Source organism: Haemorhous mexicanus, chromosome 11 (genome assembly GCF_027477595.1).
Source record: "Haemorhous mexicanus isolate bHaeMex1 chromosome 11, bHaeMex1.pri, whole genome shotgun sequence".
Lineage (NCBI taxonomy): Eukaryota > Metazoa > Chordata > Aves > Passeriformes > Fringillidae > Haemorhous > Haemorhous mexicanus.
This window is the reverse complement of record NC_082351.1, coordinates 14,265,439-14,283,963: the sequence shown is the minus strand read 5'-3', so window position 1 is coordinate 14,283,963 and position 18,525 is coordinate 14,265,439. Positions and strand designations below refer to the sequence as shown.

General features: G+C 41.2%; 1 protein-coding gene across 1 annotated transcript in view; it reads left to right on the top strand.

The window, feature by feature from the left end:
* UROC1 (urocanate hydratase 1) overlaps nucleotides 1-18,525 on the top strand; it is a 36,507-nt gene that overhangs the window by 10,289 nt on the left and 7,693 nt on the right. The window contains exons 5-17 of the mRNA XM_059856556.1: nucleotides 2,629-2,757; nucleotides 3,433-3,494; nucleotides 4,389-4,455; nucleotides 5,030-5,173; nucleotides 7,868-7,956; nucleotides 8,424-8,486; nucleotides 8,658-8,837; nucleotides 9,343-9,440; nucleotides 9,675-9,747; nucleotides 10,826-10,947; nucleotides 15,376-15,446; nucleotides 16,334-16,432; nucleotides 16,860-16,959. Coding sequence (XP_059712539.1) covers nucleotides 2,629-2,757; nucleotides 3,433-3,494; nucleotides 4,389-4,455; nucleotides 5,030-5,173; nucleotides 7,868-7,956; nucleotides 8,424-8,486; nucleotides 8,658-8,837; nucleotides 9,343-9,440; nucleotides 9,675-9,747; nucleotides 10,826-10,947; nucleotides 15,376-15,446; nucleotides 16,334-16,432; nucleotides 16,860-16,959 — 1,297 coding nt within the window. The remainder of the gene's footprint in view (nucleotides 1-2,628; nucleotides 2,758-3,432; nucleotides 3,495-4,388; nucleotides 4,456-5,029; nucleotides 5,174-7,867; nucleotides 7,957-8,423; nucleotides 8,487-8,657; nucleotides 8,838-9,342; nucleotides 9,441-9,674; nucleotides 9,748-10,825; nucleotides 10,948-15,375; nucleotides 15,447-16,333; nucleotides 16,433-16,859; nucleotides 16,960-18,525) is intronic.

Sequence of the window (18,525 nt, the reverse complement as noted above, 5' to 3'; positions counted from 1 at the left end):
GCTTTATTTAGTAAGGAGAGCACAGACAGCCCAACAGAAATCCAAACATGACCCCATAAACACACTGAGCTGTGTAGGATGGTAAAAGGCCACTTCTTTGTCTTTCTTTGATGCATATGTATGGGCCTGAGTATTTAGCACAGAATTTTAGAGCCTAAATCTGAAAAACAAAACAGGTTGTGCTCTGTTTGTGGGACTTTTGCAACATTTTTCACAAGTAGTGGAATAAAAAAAGGCTTTGATTGAAGAATGTGCCATTCTGAGTCACTTTTCCAAGTAAATCAGATTAGGTGTTAATATTTGTGCTAGCTGGCCAGTTCATGCTGCACCTTAGCCTTTACCTTCTAAGAATAATGGCAGGTGGTTAAAAGCCTCTCTAAAATCAGAGACTGTTTGAAATTGTGTTTGTATAATCTCTGTTCTCTTATATTAACAAAGGTCAATAAATACACTCTCTTTATTCTAAGCATTGCAGAATGCATATGAGAAACATTTTCAGGAGATCTTTGGAATCAGCAGCATGTTTAGAATTCTGTTTGCAGTGCAGGTCAGAATCAGCACAGGTAGGAAGCTGCATCCCCCTGGAGAGCAGCATCACTCCTGGAGGCTGGCAAGGTCTTGAATTCTGACTGGATTTGCCAAAAGCTGACCTAAGGAGCCAGATTCTGTCATAAAGAATCACATTTGTGCCTTGCTGTGGCTTTATCTCAATCTGGCCTCTTGGTTATTAAAGAGCCCAGGCAAAACTAATGTGTGAATGAATTTCCCAGCTTGGGGAGAGGAATGGGTTCTTCAATGTAGCATGGGACTGAGTGAACAGGGATTTCTCCCCAGTCTGGGATTTCTCATTTGGGATTAAAAGAAAATTCATATTTCAATTTCCTAACCTGGTAAATTTAATTTAGAATTTAAATGGAAGCCTTAGGTAGATTTTGAGGCAAAACTGCTCTTTTTTTTTTCCTTTTTTTTTTTTTTTCAAATAGGGATACCATGGCAATGCTCACCATTTCTTTATTCTGTGCATTAATTAGTAAATGCCTGTTACCTGTGAGTGTTACAGCATTTCTGTAGTGAGCAGTGCCAGCAGTTTATATATTGGCCTTTATTGGTCTGACAATTCTTAGGCAGATGCTGGGCTGCAAGGTGAGGTAGAAGTGCTGCCAAAGTCAGAAATACTCTTTTCTCTTGTTCTCATCCAAGCCAGTCCTATGACTTGCAGCTCTTTCACAGCAGAGCAAACAAAACCTTTTTATTTTTGTTTACTTAGAGTAGCAATCACATGAATGATTCAGTTACCACAGAACATTTTCTTCTGTTTGTAGCTTGAAAGCAGCACTGAAAAATTTGAAAATTCTAACATTGCAAAACTCACAGTAAATAGGTTCAGTTTGGTTTATATCATCCAAGCAGACCTGTGCTTTCTTCTGGATAATTTCAAATGAAAGAACTATGTCCAGAGCTAACTCAACAGGTCTTCCTCCTTGCTAGTTATGCCTTTCAATGCCAAAAGTCCCATTTATCTTACAGCTTCTAGTTTTATTAGGATGTTTTTCCCAGACTGCTAGGGAGTTGAGAGTTCAGCACCTGTTCTGTCCTGAGACATAAATTCAATTATTCAACATTTTTCATAAACCAAACCATAAAAAGCAAGACAGTAACTTGACTAACTCTTTTCAGTTCAACTGAACCTGCAGCTTGGGAATTGCCTGTGTTAGAAGGGACTGGCTTCAAATCTGTACCATTTTTACTTCTGGTCTCAGCCTCAGAGCTGAAATGCCTGTGTTTATTTGTCACTCATACTGCTGCCTCTTTGATCAGCAGTTCTGGGGTTTTTTTTTCCCCCCTCAAAATTTTGTGTCCCTAGAGAAACTCTAGTTTCAAGTACCTGTTGAATTCCAATATTGCACAGGGGTGTTTCTCACAGGCCTAGGTGACACACACTAGAAAGTCCTGTGGAGTTCTATGGGCTTTGTCACAGACAATGATGGATTTCAGTTAAATTTAAAGCCAAATTAGGTGGTCAAAGTGTACATTTTGGCATTAATTAGGAGTAACCACTGAATTAGGCAGACAAGGCTGAAATACATTTGTGTACTCCAGGATGCATCCTGGATTTTCTTCTGTGTCCACAATGAAAGCTATCTTTTTTCCCCTGAGAAAAAAAGCTATTTCATTTTGAAGTGCACATTATAAAAACCATTTTTTTGCACTAGAAAATGATGAATTTCAGATTAGGATCAACAATAAGCATGAGTATTTAATCACTTCTATAGGGAAAATTTTGCAGTTTGGCTTTGGAAGGATTGCCAGAAAAGTGCCAAATACAAGTGGTTAATCTCAAGATAAAATTAGAATGGCTTTAAAAGTGAAGGATATCTGGGGTTTGTACTGGGGAAATTATGCTGGAACTTATTCAGACTTTTGTTAGTTGATGATTTGTGTTTCCTGGTGAGTGATATCCCTTAAAGGACATTATTGAAAGCAAGAATGTGTTGAGAGCTCTGTTATTCCATATGTGAATGCACCTCGTTATCTCTATTGCTGCCTTCAGTCTCCAAGATGAGCAGCTTCACAAAAACCAGGAAATGTAAGATGCAAAGTCCCTCTTTTCCTGGCTTTTCATTTCAGTTCTGGCTGGTGATGCAGTATTTGTCAGAGATGACAGAGGAGCAAACACTGGTGATGTACAGTGGGCATCCCCTGGGGCTCTTCCCCAGCCACCAGCGTGCTCCTCGTTTGGTCATTACCAATGGCATGGTAGGTATTAGCAGCTTGTTTTATTTTTCCTCATCTTCTATTTCCTTTTCAAGTGTTGGCTGAGTTAAAATATGATTTATACTGTCTGAATTTACTGCAGCACACATGAGAATGTGGGGTCCAAGTTGTGCAGCATTTTTGCCAGCACAGCTGCTGTCACCTCACGGGTGCTGATCTGCAGTGATGGAGGGAACAGCCTCCTCCTCATCAGAAAACCTCTGTTCTGACTGAGTCTGAGACACTTCCTTGCCCCAAACAGTTCAGCTAGGCTCAGTCTGGAAGATTTAAAAGCCCTCAGTGAGCAAACATGATTATTAATCAGAGGCTCAGATATCTGGACTGCTTTGCTTGGAAGGCAAGGTGGCCAAGTGGAAATAGTGGCTCCTTGCCAGTCTCTTGAGCCATTCAACATCCATTCCCCTGCTGGTTAGTTTTGTGGCTGGAGAACTGCCCTCCTTAAAACCTGTGTGGCAGTCACAGTGCCAAGAAGACTGGACATCTTTTTTTCTAATGCTAGAATACATGAAATAAAACACCTGGATTACTCCTCCTGTTTCTAATGTTTTTCTGCTTATATAATAGTTACAGAAATAGTTAAAGAAATTTAGGTTGTTTAAAAGACTTGCTTAAATCTCTAATTTGCTTAAGTGGATTTTATTTTGGTTGTTTTCTTAGGTTATTCCCAACTATTCCTCCAGGGATGAATATGAGAAGATGTTTGCTTTGGGTGTAACAATGTAAGAAGATAGCTCACTATAACAATATATCAAGTACTTGACTAAAACATAATTCAGACATCAAGCAGTGACTGGTTAAAATTTCTAATGCAGATGCATTTCAACTGTGCTGCATGAAGTACTGATGCTGCAAAGCATTAATGCACACTTAAATGGAATTACTTCAGAGTTTGAGTTATGTTCAGCCACATATATAAGGATGTAATTGAGGTCTGTTAGGAATTAATATTAGGTTTATGTGTGAGACTTGGCAGAACAATAGCCTAAAGCCTTAATCATAACCCACTTAAAGCACTTGCTAGTTCTAATTTTCAGTGGTTGTTTTGCAGTCTATGGAAAACACAAGTTATAAAACATTCTTTCATGCTAAAAGAAACTTTGAAGTAAAAAGTGATCATTTATAAATGATTTTTACGTGCTCTTCTACTGTTGATGAGCACAAGATTATCATTCTTTTGTGTACCAAGGGGAGAATAAATTAAAACAGCCAAAGAGCTGCCTCACTTCTCTGGGAATTTAGTATGAATGTGGTCTAATTCTGGGCTAAAAGCTTCCACAGTGGCCCTGTGTCTGAGAGGCACAAGTGCTCTGAAACCCAGCGACACAGAGATTCCAGTGAGGTGAAGAAGAGTGTCCTTTGGTCACCCTGCTAAATGCCACTCAGGTTTTGATCCATGTATTTTCGAACTCAATGAGCTAAACACTCCTCCAAAAATATGTTGGTGCACTGCTAATGGTAAAATTGTTAAGTTGAGAATTTGGTAACAGCAGACCTTTGACAATAAAGTGAAACACAGAGGGTTTTTTTGTTGTACTGGAAGCACAAGGGGACAAGTGAAGTGCCACTCCAGGCTGAGCAATGTGTGGTGTCACTGTGTTCCTTGCTGTCCCCAGGTATGGCCAGATGACTGCAGGGAGCTACTGCTACATTGGGCCTCAGGGAATAGTCCATGGGACCGTGGTAAGGACCTGGGGAAAGCTCTGGCAGCACCTCTTGGAGGAGACTTTCTCCCATGGTGGCTGGCTATGGGAGTGGGTTGGATTGCTGTGAGAGGAACTTCTGGCTGCTAAAGAAATTCTCATTGCCTGCTCCATTAAAAATTAATGTTTTTTCACTTAGATATGTCTTATCCAGAACACAGACTTGTAGGGATTTGTGATCAAGATCTCAATCTGAGCTCACATTCAGCTACAAAATGTGAAGTATGAATTGACCAAATGTGCTATATAAAAGTATTTTCTTGGCTGTTTTCCTTAGCTGTTCTTTCCAGCCACCCTTAAGTCTCTCTATTGCAAGAGCAGCATGTTGGGAACCACTGTTTATTTTATTCCACGGTGAGAGAAATAAGCATAATGAGGACAGATGGTTTCACAACATCATTTTGAGACTATTTCCTTCTTCAAGGATTAAAGTGTTTCGTGGTGCTGATGACCCCAGAGTTTCAAAGTCTGTTTGCTAAAGGGACAGAGCTGTTTTAACTTTCAGGACTGCAGTGCAAAAGGCTGCTGGTGATGGCTGTGTCTGTTGTGTGCAGCTCACGGTGCTCAACGCGGGCCGGCGGTACCTGAAGGCAGAGGACCTGTCTGGGAAGGTGTTTGTCACCTCTGGCCTCGGGGGCATGAGCGGGGCCCAGGCCAAGGCTGCAGTCATTGCTGGCTGTGTGGGGATCATTGCAGAGGTGAGAGCAGTGCTGCCATTCTGTCTTCTCATGCTGAGTCAGAACCCCCGTTCTTCTGATCTGACAGGTTCCTGAAGCAACCCTGGCAAACCAAACTCAGAGAATATTCTGTTTTCTAAGATATGTCTATTTTTGGCATTACTGGGCATTTTTCACTGTTTTTCCACTCTCTATTCATTCACTCAGTGGATCAGACTGCAAAGATATGGACTTAGAATTGCTTCTGGCTGGCTTTGGTTTCAATACTCTGGAGAAACCTTCCTGGATGAGCAGATCCAAGGCTGACCAAAATGGATTGGGTTTTTCTGCAGATCTGCATGTGATGGGCTCTTGTTACTCCTCAGAAGAAGGGATTTTGGAGAACTAAGCCCCAGTCAGAGCTGACTGGAGTGGGAGCTTGGCTTTCTCAGCTAAAGTCATTTTTAGACAGTTAGCTGGGAAACCTCTGCTGCTGGCATGCCACACTGCAGTGGAAAGAATAAGAATATCACAATCTGATCCATTTTAGTTACAATTAAACTTTAAAACACAGTGGGTCAGACTGCCCACGTCACGTGCAGTAACCCTGGCTGCTCTGGCTGCCTCAGGTCTTTCATGGAAGGCTTGGGCTTCAGCAGCTTTACAGAAAGGGTGCAAAGGTGGTTTTGTTGGCACCTGGGTTTTGCATGCATTTGAGATCTCATCAGGTACTCCCTCCAGATTAAATAAGTTTATTCAATTTACTATTGAATAAATTATTTAAGAATAAATTATCTTTATTCAGACTTCTGTCATCATGGTCTTTCAAATGCTGGAATTCAAAGGAAAGATTTCAGTGAATGCCATTCACAGCCATCCTTTGTCCTTTTCATCTCTATGGCTGCAGATGATTTTGTTCAGGAGACTGAATTTTGCCTGGTTTTTATCTCCTGTGAGATGATCCCTGTCGGAAATGAGTCTCAGGAGCACATGTGGATAGCTATATATATGAACATATTATTTATTTAAGGAACTATTTATGCAAATGGCATTGAATTGTGCAAGGGATCATTTTGTCAGCCAGGGCTTCCAAAGCTCTGACAGAAGGGATTAGTTCTGCAAGTATTTTACCTCTCCTGTTTGACAGGAAGCTGATTGTAATTTTATGAAATAATTGTGTGGAGGGCCAGATATCTCCTCTGAGCTGCAATGGGCTCTCTGGGATTATACTGGAGGCAGCATTAGCTCATCCTCTTCATGCAATTTTTTAAATTACTGAGATGCTGATCCAAAAATGAGCATATTTTTGAAAGTGTGGTTCAAAGGAAGTGAGTTTTCTTGATCCAGCAAGTCTGTGAAAGACTAGGAATGTCAGAGGGAGCTAGAGTAAAATATGTAGGATGTGGTAACATTTAAATAGATCTGATCTGTGTTATGTGGGGATTTAAATGAACCCAATTCTTGTAATTCATACCGACTACTTTATATTTTTCCTCCTGTGCTGATTTAAATAGCTCAGAAGAAGCTGTCCCCCACGGCATCTGACTTTATTGAATAATTCCATTGGCAGTGACACTGTTATTATCATAATCTGGGGTTTGGGAAGGATAGTCTTCATTACTGATGTGAAAAATGATGGATGGTGTTCCATGCTAAGAATTATTGGGAAAGAAAAGGTTTCCTGGTGTTCAAGCAACTCCTGAATACAGAATTTATTTAATTTACATATAAATACCTTTTTAATGAGAAAGAATTAAAATGATGAGGCAAGATTATAGAGAAGTAAAAAAATGCTTTAATGAAATACTAGAAGATGCTCAGGTCATGTGTTCTTGTGCACACACATCACTGTGGGGGGTTTAAATCTGTTGCTACCACCAAATATGGGTTTAAATTAATTTTGCCTCTTGCCTTATGCCACTGATAGCTCATTATAAATGTATTAATAATGTGCAAGCTTCTACATTGGACCATTGATATGGAATTTGTGCCAAAGCCTCCATCCATCCGTTTGTCCATCCATTTATATTTTTATCCAGCTGTCCCTTAGGCACATACACACTGGCACACACAGAAGCTGAGCACAGGAGAGAGTACAGATTTGGGACTGAGCTTATTTGGAGCTTCAAAGTTCAAGCAAGAGGGAATTAAAAACGTAGTTTTGTTTTGCTCTGTGCTATTTTTCAGCAGCATTAGGCAGCTGGGACAGGAAAATGCTTTCCTCATTTCTTTCCATATTTGGTTGAGGTTTCTAACCACCAGCTCAAGAACAAAAGTGAGGGTTAATTTTATTCAGCAAACCATAGCTTCATCTTGGGCAGCCTGGCAGAAATGTCTCTCTAGGCTGATCAATGAAAACAGTTTAATTATTAAAAAATATTATTTTCACAAAAATCTACGTAATACTTATATTATCTCTTATACAATTTCAATGATAAATTTTGATTCATAAAATATTTTGGGAAGGGATGTATCAAAAAAGTCTATTTCTTGCTTTAAGCCTGGAGTAAAAGAACAGAAAGCTTAAAAAAAATCAGAGGTGAAAAATAAGCATTTGAACAATAATTATATATATATAAAATCTATATCTTTACTATATATATGTATAACTCTCGGTAATAGTAGGGCTATTACCTTTACTTTTTATTACTTTTTCCTGCAGAGTAATTGAAAAACTAAAGGTAAAAATGACTGAGTGGGGGAAATAGGGGTTTTAAGATCTCTGCTATCTCTTAGGTTGATGAAGCAGCACTTGTGAAACGCCACAAGCAGGGGTGGCTGATGGAGATCTCTAACAACCTGGACCACTGCATTGCCCGCCTTAGGTATGACCTGTAACCTGACTCTGTGCGTTTAACTCTGCTTCCTAACCCTGCACCCACATCCTTCTGCCCCGTGCCATTGTAGTTTGCTCTTAGGAGGGGTCGAGGGACACCTCTTCTCATTCCAGGTCTGCTTTGGAACATGAATCCAACTTCCCAAGCTGCAGCAGTCTTTATTAGCGACTACTCATTCTTCACATCATTTGTACATGTTAAATGTGTCTTCATTTAGTTTCATGAATATGCATGGAGCAATTACAACTAATGTTGCACTTGCAGCATCACTCAAGCTTCATGGAGTTCCTGATTAACAATTATGTAAATGTTGAAAGATTTGTTTCTGAGATAAGTGTTGAAAACAACATACAGGCTTTTTTTTTTTCCCCTGGGTTTGATTCTGTGTGTGATTTGTACATTTCAAGATAGAATGAGGTGCATTTTCTTCAACCAATCTTTTTATTATTTTCTAGAGAAGCAAGAAAGAATAAAATTGCCCTCAGTTTGGGTTACCATGGGAATGTGGTAGATCTGTGGTGAGTAGTATGAGAGCATTAATGCTCTGGCTTTTTGGTCAATGTGTGGAATTAGTTCCCAAACTTGGAAGAGACATTAAATATAGTGCTGAGTACATTACTCTGGATGCTCATGAAAATGTGCTCTCAGAAAGGGAGATCACCCTTGTGTTCATTTGCTGTCCCCCCTAGGGAGAGGCTGGTGCATGAGCTGGACACAACAGGAGAGCTGCTGGTTGACCTGGGCTCTGACCAGACCTCCTGCCACAACCCATTCAATGGGGGGTACTACCCAGTGCAGCTCAGCTTTGAGGAGGGAAAGCAGCTGCTCTCCTCCAACCCAGGGAAGTTCCGGACACTGGTACAAGAGAGGTGAGGGGTTTGATCTTTCATCTTCATAACCTTTGAATTTAGCTGCTCTTCAAGCCATATAATCAGGGTGTACCAGTCCTCTGCTGGAAAAGAGGGTAATTTGGGCAGTTTGGGCCAAGGTAGAGGCCAGAACAGTGATGTTCTGTTTTTCAGTTTTTTCTCTGCTTGCTTTGTGAACTACTTAAACTGTTCTGCAGTTTTGTGCAAGCTGGTTTTTATCAGCCTCCATCCCCAGACCTGGCTGTGTGGCTTGGCTGAAAGATATGAGTGACACCTCTTTGCTATTTAAGTTTCCTCAATGACTGTAAATCCCTTCAGGATTTGAGGATAACAGGTGCTGCAGAGACTGAAAGCATCTCAATTGATATCTTGTGGGCTTATGTTTGAATTTATCTGGGGTCTTTCCATTCCCTCTGTCTCCTCCTACTGCCATGCCTTTGGTTAGTCAATGATATTATCCTTTTTCATATTTCATCAAGAATAACTGTTTCCTTCTTTATTTCAGTCTGAAGAGGCATGTAGCTGCTATTAACAAACTAGCTGATAAGGGCATGTTTTTCTGGGATTATGGCAATGCTTTTCTCTTGGAAGCTCAGAGAGCTGGTGAGTAAATCCTGGAGCTGTAGGGGGAAAGGAGAACAATCATGCTGTGTATGTTAAGTAGGACAGGGTTGGCCAATGCAATTCTAATCTTTAGTTCTTCTTTCTGTCTTGTTCTTTGAGACCCCTGGCCCTCCCTGGCTGAGATACAACCTTCCTAGGATCTTGTGTGCAGTCTGGTTTTGCATTTTATAGTTTTCCTCCATTTAGTGACTGACTATTAAAATTCTTTTATAGGTGCTGATGTTGCAAAAAAAGGAGCAAATAAAACAGAATTTCGATATCCTTCCTATGTTCAGCACATCATGGGGTATGTTGGGCAGAGGTGGGAATATGCTGTCAAGTACCTTGTGACTCCCTCTGTTCAGAGGGAGAGTACTGCAGAGATTAGTGCAGTCTGACAGTGATCTGCAATGATAAATTATCAAAAGGAGGCAACAGCAGTAGAAAAATGGCTCTCACAAGTGTTATGCCAGAATTAGTGTAGGCTAGCCATTGTCAAATCAACACTCTTCACTCCTTTACGTGAGTAGGTGCATTTTGTCTTTACATGACTTTTCCTTAAGCAGTTCTGCTCAAGAAGAGTGAGGTCACAGCCTCAAGCTGTGACTAGAGGCAACTTCACTCCTAGGTGCTAAAAGCTGAGGGCTTGTCTCTTCAGAGCAGAAAAGACCAATCCCAAATCATCCAAGCCTTATATGTGCCCTGAAGTTAAAAGTATGATGGAAACAGGACACTCTTCTGCACCAGCTGTGCCTCTTACCCACACTGTACATGCTGCTTGTGGAAACAGCTGAGCTCAGGACATCTGTTGAGGGACTGGATTTAGAACTCATTTTCCTCTGACTCATGCTTAGCTTGCCTATGCCATGTGAATAAGAGCCTGGGCATAGAGTAAGGCCCCAGCCAGATTAGATCTTTTCTTCCGGCCCTCAAGTGAAGCGTGTCCCACTATTGTACATAAACAATGTGGACAGCAAATGAGTCTGGACTCAGGCACTCGGTCAGAACCTGCCCTTGTCTGACAGTGTAGATGCACTCAGGGTTAGCCTGGGCTAAGGACACAAAGACCAGGCAGCAGGGAGAGTATATTTGATGAAACAGAAGAAAAGATGCAATTCATCTGATGATGCACTCGATTGAACTGTCCAACATGATTATCAAAATTCTGGCCTGACTATACTTTTAGACACCAATGGATGGCTGCATGAAACAGCACTGTTTAATTTCTCAGTTAATGGTCCTTGATGCTTCTGTTTAGATTAGTGCACTGAAAATGTTTCAAATTCTTCCGTCTCCAGCTAATGAAAGAAAAAGCACTGCTAGCAGCCAGGATAAATAAGGAAAGAATTTCAACTATCTCTTAATGAAACATGTTCTCTTCCTAGGGACATTTTTTCCCTGGGATTTGGGCCATTCCGCTGGGTTTGTACCTCAGGTGACCCACGGGACCTTGCTACAACTGACTCCATTGCCATGTCAGTGCTGGAGGACTCCATCCGCCAGGGAGGTAAGGCATCATCCCACACCCCCCCGGGGGCTTTGGACAGAAAAGGAAACCCAGAGTTCAAATGTGTGCTAGCTGTTGGCTGAAAACATGGAAAGCAGGGTCTTCCAGGTTCCATGTAAGCAGGAGTGCAGCCTGTAGGTAAAACAGAAAACCACCAGGGATGTTGATCCCAAAGCAGTTCTGGCTAAGAGCCTTTCTTTTTAGTTGTTGCGGGTGTTTTTAAACTTTGTTGCCTTGTAACCTTAAGGCAATCAGTAGGTTTCACTGTCAGGTCTCCAAGAGTAATTTAAGGAGTCAAATTGCTTTGCTCCTGTCTCACAGGCAGGTGAGGCATGAAAATCTAGGGAGGCTTTCAAGAGGTTAGCAAGGAGATCAGTGACAGGAACCCCAGGTTTCCTGGGTGTGGTGCTCCATCCAGTGTCATTTTCTTGTGATTACAATTTTGAGATCTTTTTTGTCATTTGTTAATAGATTGACAGCTCTTTCTACTGACTGGTGGAGCCAGTTTGGAACACCTGCATGGCTCTGTGTGCTACCCTAGGATCTAGGAATTGCACTCTTCCACATCCCTGAAACTGGGCTATTACTGGTATCCCCTGCATATGAATGGGAACTGAGACAAAGCTAATTTTGTGTCAGCAAACATTAATCCTGGTGTCCCAGGATGGAGAAGAAGGCTCTACCCCTTTCCCTACCTTTGCACTTACCAGACAGCAGGGTCAAAGGTTTGTCACTGTCCCCAAGCACTGAAGTCCTCAGCTCTTCTGTTTTGACCACCAGATTTTGTGCTTTCCAGAATCAACAAAATAATCCTTGAATTCTGAGGAATTCTTCCAGATCAAAAGGAAATGGATCAGAAATCCAAACCATATTTTGAGAACGAGAGCATAATATTTTTTCTCCTGGTAATATTGAAATATTTGTTGCTTTTTTTCATGAAAGACATTGAAATACAAATAGAAGCATGAAAATTTTGAAGGCTGTCCTGTTTGTTCAGGAACAATCAGCACTGGGAGAATCCTGGGTAGTATTTTTGACAAGGATCTATCCTGTTCAGATGTCCTTCATTTGGAATAAAACTACTCTTGTCTTCCTATGATGCACGGCTGGTGTCCAGCCTTCTTTCCCTCCCAAGAGGTGAATTATTGGTACAGTAGGTCTGACCTTGCAGGGTCCTTGGTTCTGTCTATTCTCTGATCTTTCCTTAGGAGTCATGAGTTGTGTTTAATGCAAAACCAGCACATTGCAATAACCCAGAAGTGCTTACTCTGTTCTGTGGGTATTGGAACTTCCATGTTTTTAAGCCTGGTCCCTTGGCTTTATTGAAGGGAGGGTGAAATCCATTACTGTACTGCTGGATCTGTCTTCAGAAGTCTGCAGTAATTTTTCTGCCATGCACTGCAGATTCCAGAAATCTTCTCTCAGGACTGAACCATTCTATGACCTTTGGATGGCTTGCATTGCAAGACTGGGAAATGAATCAGTTCCTCTGTGTACAGGAGAATGTGGGTGTTTATATGGATGTCATGTAAAGCTGGGGAGAGAAGTCTCTTGCACAAACAAAAAGCATTGAACAATTGCTTGTATATTCTTAATTTAAATGAAAAAAAAAAAGACATATAAAAAATCCCAACAGGTGAAAACAAGATTAAGGGCAAGGCTGTTATTCTATTTGTTGTTAATTTTGACAAGACAGTGGAAGTTTGATTAATAGAGAAAGAAAAACAGAATTTGATCAGAAAAAATAGACATTCATGCACACATATGCTTGAATAATCCACATGCAGTCCATTTTCTATGAGGCCTGAGTTTGGACCAAATTTTACACATATACATATCTGAAATCTGAGCCTACCTTTGAAATTTATGAAAGAATCTGTTCTAAAAACTGAGTGAAAACTCCACAAAGCTGAACTCTGTTGCATTCCAAGTCTAAGCATTTAACTTGGCCTTAAGTCCACTGTTAACCATTCTTCTTCTTTTGTGGGGATGAATTTCTTTCAGAGTTTGTGAGATTTGTCATTTTATTATCTGCTTCTACTTCTAAGCTACCTGAGCTTTTAAGAATGCCCTTGCATGAGAGATGCAGCACTGGTGATTGGGGTGTGACTTGGTTTTAGGACCTCTGTGGTAGTTTGAAGGCTGAGCTGATGCATGACAATGTAAATCTCTCTAAGGGAGCCAGTCTCTGCATTCCCTGGGACAATGTCTCTGGGTACACAATGCTTTTCAGTATATTTTAAATCCTAGGTGTGTACAAGGGCCTATGAAATACCAGAAGCAATATAATTGCTTGCCTGACTTAAAAGCACATTTCTGTTGGGATGGGAAGGTGGAGGCAGAAGTTTAGCAAATGAGATAGATGCAGTTACCATAAAGTCATTCTGAAAAAAAAATTGTGAGATTTTTTTCAATTGCAGGAAATAAGACTAAATAAAAGGGAGTATTCCTCACTTCCCCAGGGAAAGCTGATTAAATCCAACTGTTTATTGGAGCTGGCTGGAAGGGACAGATGTGTGCTGTGTTGAGATAGGTCCCTGTAGCCAGTATTCTCATCTGGCTTCTCTTCTGTAGATCTTTTCCTCTGTAAGATCTTTTCTGTAAGTCTGTGCACTGTGAAGTATAAAATATGCTAAGTGTTCTCTGATAGAGCTTATAAAAGTGATAGAAAGGAACCCATTCCCTGTTGTTTTGGTTTTGTTTTTTTGGGTTTTTTAGAGATATTCCAATGAATTCCAATTACATATCTATAATAACCTAAGTGAACAGTGCCCATTACCTTCTGGAGGCTGCTTCCTTCAAGCTTCTGAGTGGCAGCACAATCCTGTTAGGACAGCACTAGCAGCTGTTTCATCTTTCACTCCCTGCAAAGTGAAGTGCTGACATGTTAATCCTCACTGCAGAGTTTAGAAGCTATCACTTGAAGCCAGCCCCTCGAGCACTGACAGGTCTCCTTAGGATCATTAAAGCCCTTGGTATGGAAGGCCTGCCTCTGCAGGAATGAGCATATTTTTCATTTCCCTTAAACAATGTGTTTAACACAGGTTGAATGTGAACTTCTAACATTTTCCTCTTTCCTTTTTCTAGTTTTACCCTGCATAACTGCTGTCATACTGCCTAGTGCAGCAGCAGTAGTTCAAACACTCTTCTCAGGGACTATTTCAAGTTAGCAGTGTGCAGTTTCTCCAGCTTGACTTTGAAACATAAGTTATCTGTATGTTATAATTTGCCATGAAAAGGGGTGAGAGATGGAAGGTAACAGAGAACATTTTGTCTTGGCATCTGCAGAGATGATTGCCTTGAAGCTCCAGTGCATGATCAGGTCACTGTGTCACTGTGCTGTCACAGGCCAGCTGAGCCCTGGTACCTGAGTGTGACACAGCTTAGTCCACAGAGAAAGAACTTACAGACAGTAACTTCTTCAGGCACTGTAACCCCATCTGAACTGTAAAACCTCCTAAATGAGGACAGCAAAACACCTCTGTCCCATTACTCTCCCCCTTATCTCTTTTGTGACTCACTCACTACAGATGGTGCTGTGCCTTTGGAGGCAGCTGATTGTGCTGAGGTCACCATGTGACTGATATGTGCCATATTTCACTGTCTTTCCCTTGGAATATATTCTTATTCCTTTTTAGTTTGGCTGATTGAGATGGAATGAGACAGATATAAATGAAAAGAGAAGCTGGAGAATGCTAAAATATTAAATATAATTGTCTTCTTAGGTAACCTATACATCTAAACAAGGTGTAGGTTGGATTTATGTATAAAGTAACCCTCGAATAATAAATTTTCCTGTGCAGTTTTTGTTCCATAGAAATGTGAGGCAACAAACCTCTTGGCTGGATAAAAGACCTCTGTTTTATCTTGGTGCAAAAACATCCAAGGACCACGTTGTGCAGAATAACTGCTGTGCTGTAAATCTGTGTCCCAGATATGGTGTCCATTGGTGCAACTTATCCTCAAGTGTGTGTTGCAAGTTGCTTTTGAGAATTTCTGCTGGCTGCCTCAAAGGAGTTATTCACTCTGTGGTACAAGACTGGATTGCAGTACCCCATGTCATGGAGTTTGATGAAATGACTCATTTAGCAAAGACTAGTAATAGATTGGCCTTTAGTAGGCAGTAAAACAGGTGACCAAAAATGGACAGTACATGTAAACCATATTTCATTTTAATTTAATTTGCTGAAGAGCCAAATGGGAGTTTTCATTCCAGCTCTCCCCTGAGTGGCATCTTGTACCTTTCTCTAAATACACGATGCAGTTGCTGCATCAGCTGCACAGAGAACTTTATACAGCATTTCTTATATGCACACTTGTATCTGAGAGTAGACTGTGACTCCCTAGTGCTGCCAGATGAATTAAAGTAAATTTAGAACATATTGCATTAATTTTCAAGCTGTATTTTTCCTTGTTTTCTCTCACAAGTGAGCACATCTGTGAAGCAGCAGTACCACGACAACATCCGCTGGATTCGGGAAGCTGGCAGGCACAGCTTGGTAAGTGCACAACCTCCTGCAGCAGATGTGCCTGCTCCTGGAACTGGATGCTGGGGTGAAAAGCAGGGAGGGACAGGAATGAAAACACAGTCTGTAGCTCTTGGGGCTGACAATTGAAACCCTTTTCTTCACAGCAAGATTTTAGATTGAGCTGAAGCAGCTCTTCCCCTTCACTTCCTCATCTGGAAATATCAAAATAATCCAGCAACTACTCTTGTATCTGGAGTGAAACATATCTGTGATTCACCCTCCACCTCAGTTGTAACCACCTTTCCTTCACAGTGCTATTCAAAATATTCCTCTTGGTATTGCTGTGGACCAAGCTCCTCACAGGTGCAGTTCCCAAACCCTTTCCAAAACAGGAGATAGGGCTGAAGAGCTGCCATCCTTCTGCCCTGTGGGAAGCAGGACACCAGTGGATCATCCTTTGTTTTCCTTTTCAGGCAGGCTCTCCCTGTGAAGCCAACAAGTGATGCTGTAGAGCTCATATGTGCTCTCCCATGTGGAAGCACAGCAGAGCTGTGCAGGACAGATGTTCTTTGCCGCATTTTCTCTTCCAGCCCACCATCCCCAGCTCCAAACCTTTGCATCTCAGCTGTTGGTTAAGGGATTTGTTGATAGGGGGATTATAGCCTAGCAATCAGGTTGAGTTAAAGAGTGGAATTTACTGGGCAGTGGCAGCTGAATACAGAAATACATCTCATGGATTGTGTGAGTGAAGATAAAACTAAGTTCAAAGAGGGATTTGAATTTTTTTTCTGGAAGCTGGATGTTGGTGCACTTTTTTCTGTGAAGGAAAGAGGTCACTCCTGTGACTCCATTCATCTGGGACCTGAAGATAAGCCAGTGGCAGAGAACCTTATCCCTCTGTCATTTTTCTTTTCCAGGTCGTTGGCTCTCAAGCCAGAATCTTGTATTCTGATCAGAAGGGTCGTGTGTCCATAGCTGTGGCTATTAATCGAGCCATTTCTGAAGGGAAGATTAAGGTTTGTCTCTTTTGTCTTGATATGCTCTGCTAATTGTGTTTAATATCTGAGACTGGGGAGGCAGGTGGCAAAGGAAAAAGCTTCAAGCAGTGAGAGCAGAAGTGCCTGTCATTTACAGGGGGCCAGTTTGTGTTAGAGCTCAGTCCTCTCTGCCTGCCACCAGTATTGTGCTCTGTCACGGGAGACAGGTGGGTTTAGAAACTCTCTGAAATTTTTGTTTCATGATGAGACTGTCTAATTTTCTTTGGGCACCTACAATCACAACATAACATTCTGTGATTGGCAGAGAGCACAAAGCAGGGACTGTAACTCCTTAGCAGGGCACCAAATATTAAGACTTAAGACAGAAGTGAATTGAGCAGATAATGGTCCTCAGTAGCAGTGTCAATCTGGAGGATTCCACTGTCTTGTCCTTGGTTTTTTCCAGGCTCCAGTGGTCCTCAGCAGAGACCACCACGATGTGAGTGGGACTGACAGCCCTTTCAGGGAAACATCCAACATTTATGATGGATCAGCCTTTTGTGCAGGTCAGTGGAACAGCTGAGGCTTGTCTGCCTGGGCCTGCAAGGAAATGGCTTTAAAACAGAAATAGCTTTTTTTATGCAACATTTTTAAAATGTTTGTGTTTAAAAAACACCCTTTAATCCAAATTAATCAGATTTCCTGAGAAGCTTTGTGGGATTTAACAATACAGACACGAATGTGGAGCTGGTTACATAGGAGAGGTCCTGAGCACTGCTGGAAATTCCATGAAAATGCACCAGATGTGTCTGAATGCAAATGGAGAGCAGTCTCAGAGGATTGTATCTTCTGTTTGATTTTAATTTGGAATCTCACTGTTTCAAACAGGTGATCTGATTGTGGCCGCATTTCCTTGGAATCCACAAGATCAAAATTTGGCCTATAATAATATTTTGCTGAAAGCAAAGAGGTTCACAGCTGTTTTCATTCCATTGCCTGAGGACTCAGGAAAACAGTCTGGAGTTTCTGAAGGGAACTTTTCTGGTCATGAGGAAATATTGATAGTAAAGGCATAAGAATAAAAGCCAGGCCTTGCTGCTCACTTAAAGTGTGACTGTGGGCAAAGAATGTAGATTTGCTCTACAAAAGGAGCCTTTAAATCTGCACAAATGACCTGAGCTAACCAGACTCTGCTTCTCAGTTTGTGAAACCATCTTTTAGAGAAATAAACCCAAGAAATATCAGGTTGGACACTCGAAAAAATGGATAAAGCACTAAGCACTTTTTAATCCTAAATCTTCCTCAATTTTCCATCTGTAAAGTGGAAATTAGGGTAATAGCTTTAGCCCCGTGGTGTTTCTCTATGTCACGAGCTGACAATCACAAAGAGGTGTGAGATTGGAGGATCTGCTGCTGTAGAAGGAGAAATTATGATAGAGGAAGCTGAGCATATTGAATTACTTCCATTAGGGGAATTCACAATAGAACCAAATTATGGCTCAATTTCAAGGAGAGAAGTTCCCTGTTAACTGGATTTCCTGGTGAAATGAGGCTTTTAACTGTGTCCATCAGTGCCACCTCAACACTTTTTGAGCGTGTTGGCTAGTGCTAATAGAGCAAATAGATGCCTTGAATAATGTTTGTTTCTGACAAGCTGAGAGAAAATGGTGCAGCTGCACAAAGAACAGAAATTCAAAGTAATGTCTCCATCTTATCAACAGAAGTAATCATCAGGCAACGCCCTTAGAAGGGGGCAACAGAAACAAGGCTTGCTAAACCCCCTTGCTTATCATGCTTTGTGGTTTTCTTTGCTTTTTGTGATTTATATGATCCATTTGCCTTCTTCATGGGCTTATCTAAAGCCTGTTGGCCACTGATATCACTGGTCTTTAGAACCCAGCCTAAATCTGTTTTACCAAATGAGCCTCTGGAAGCAATAAAAGAACATCATAGTCTTCTCTCCCATCTATCCTGTTGTTCTAACACAACTTTTGAACTGGTTCAGGTGAAATTTGCTCCTATTTAACACAGAGGACATTTCCAGAATGTTTGTCTCATTTTGTTTTGAAGTACCTCAGCCTGATGGGTCATTGCTGCTCTGCAAAGTGTATTTCAGCACAGACAGTTGCAGC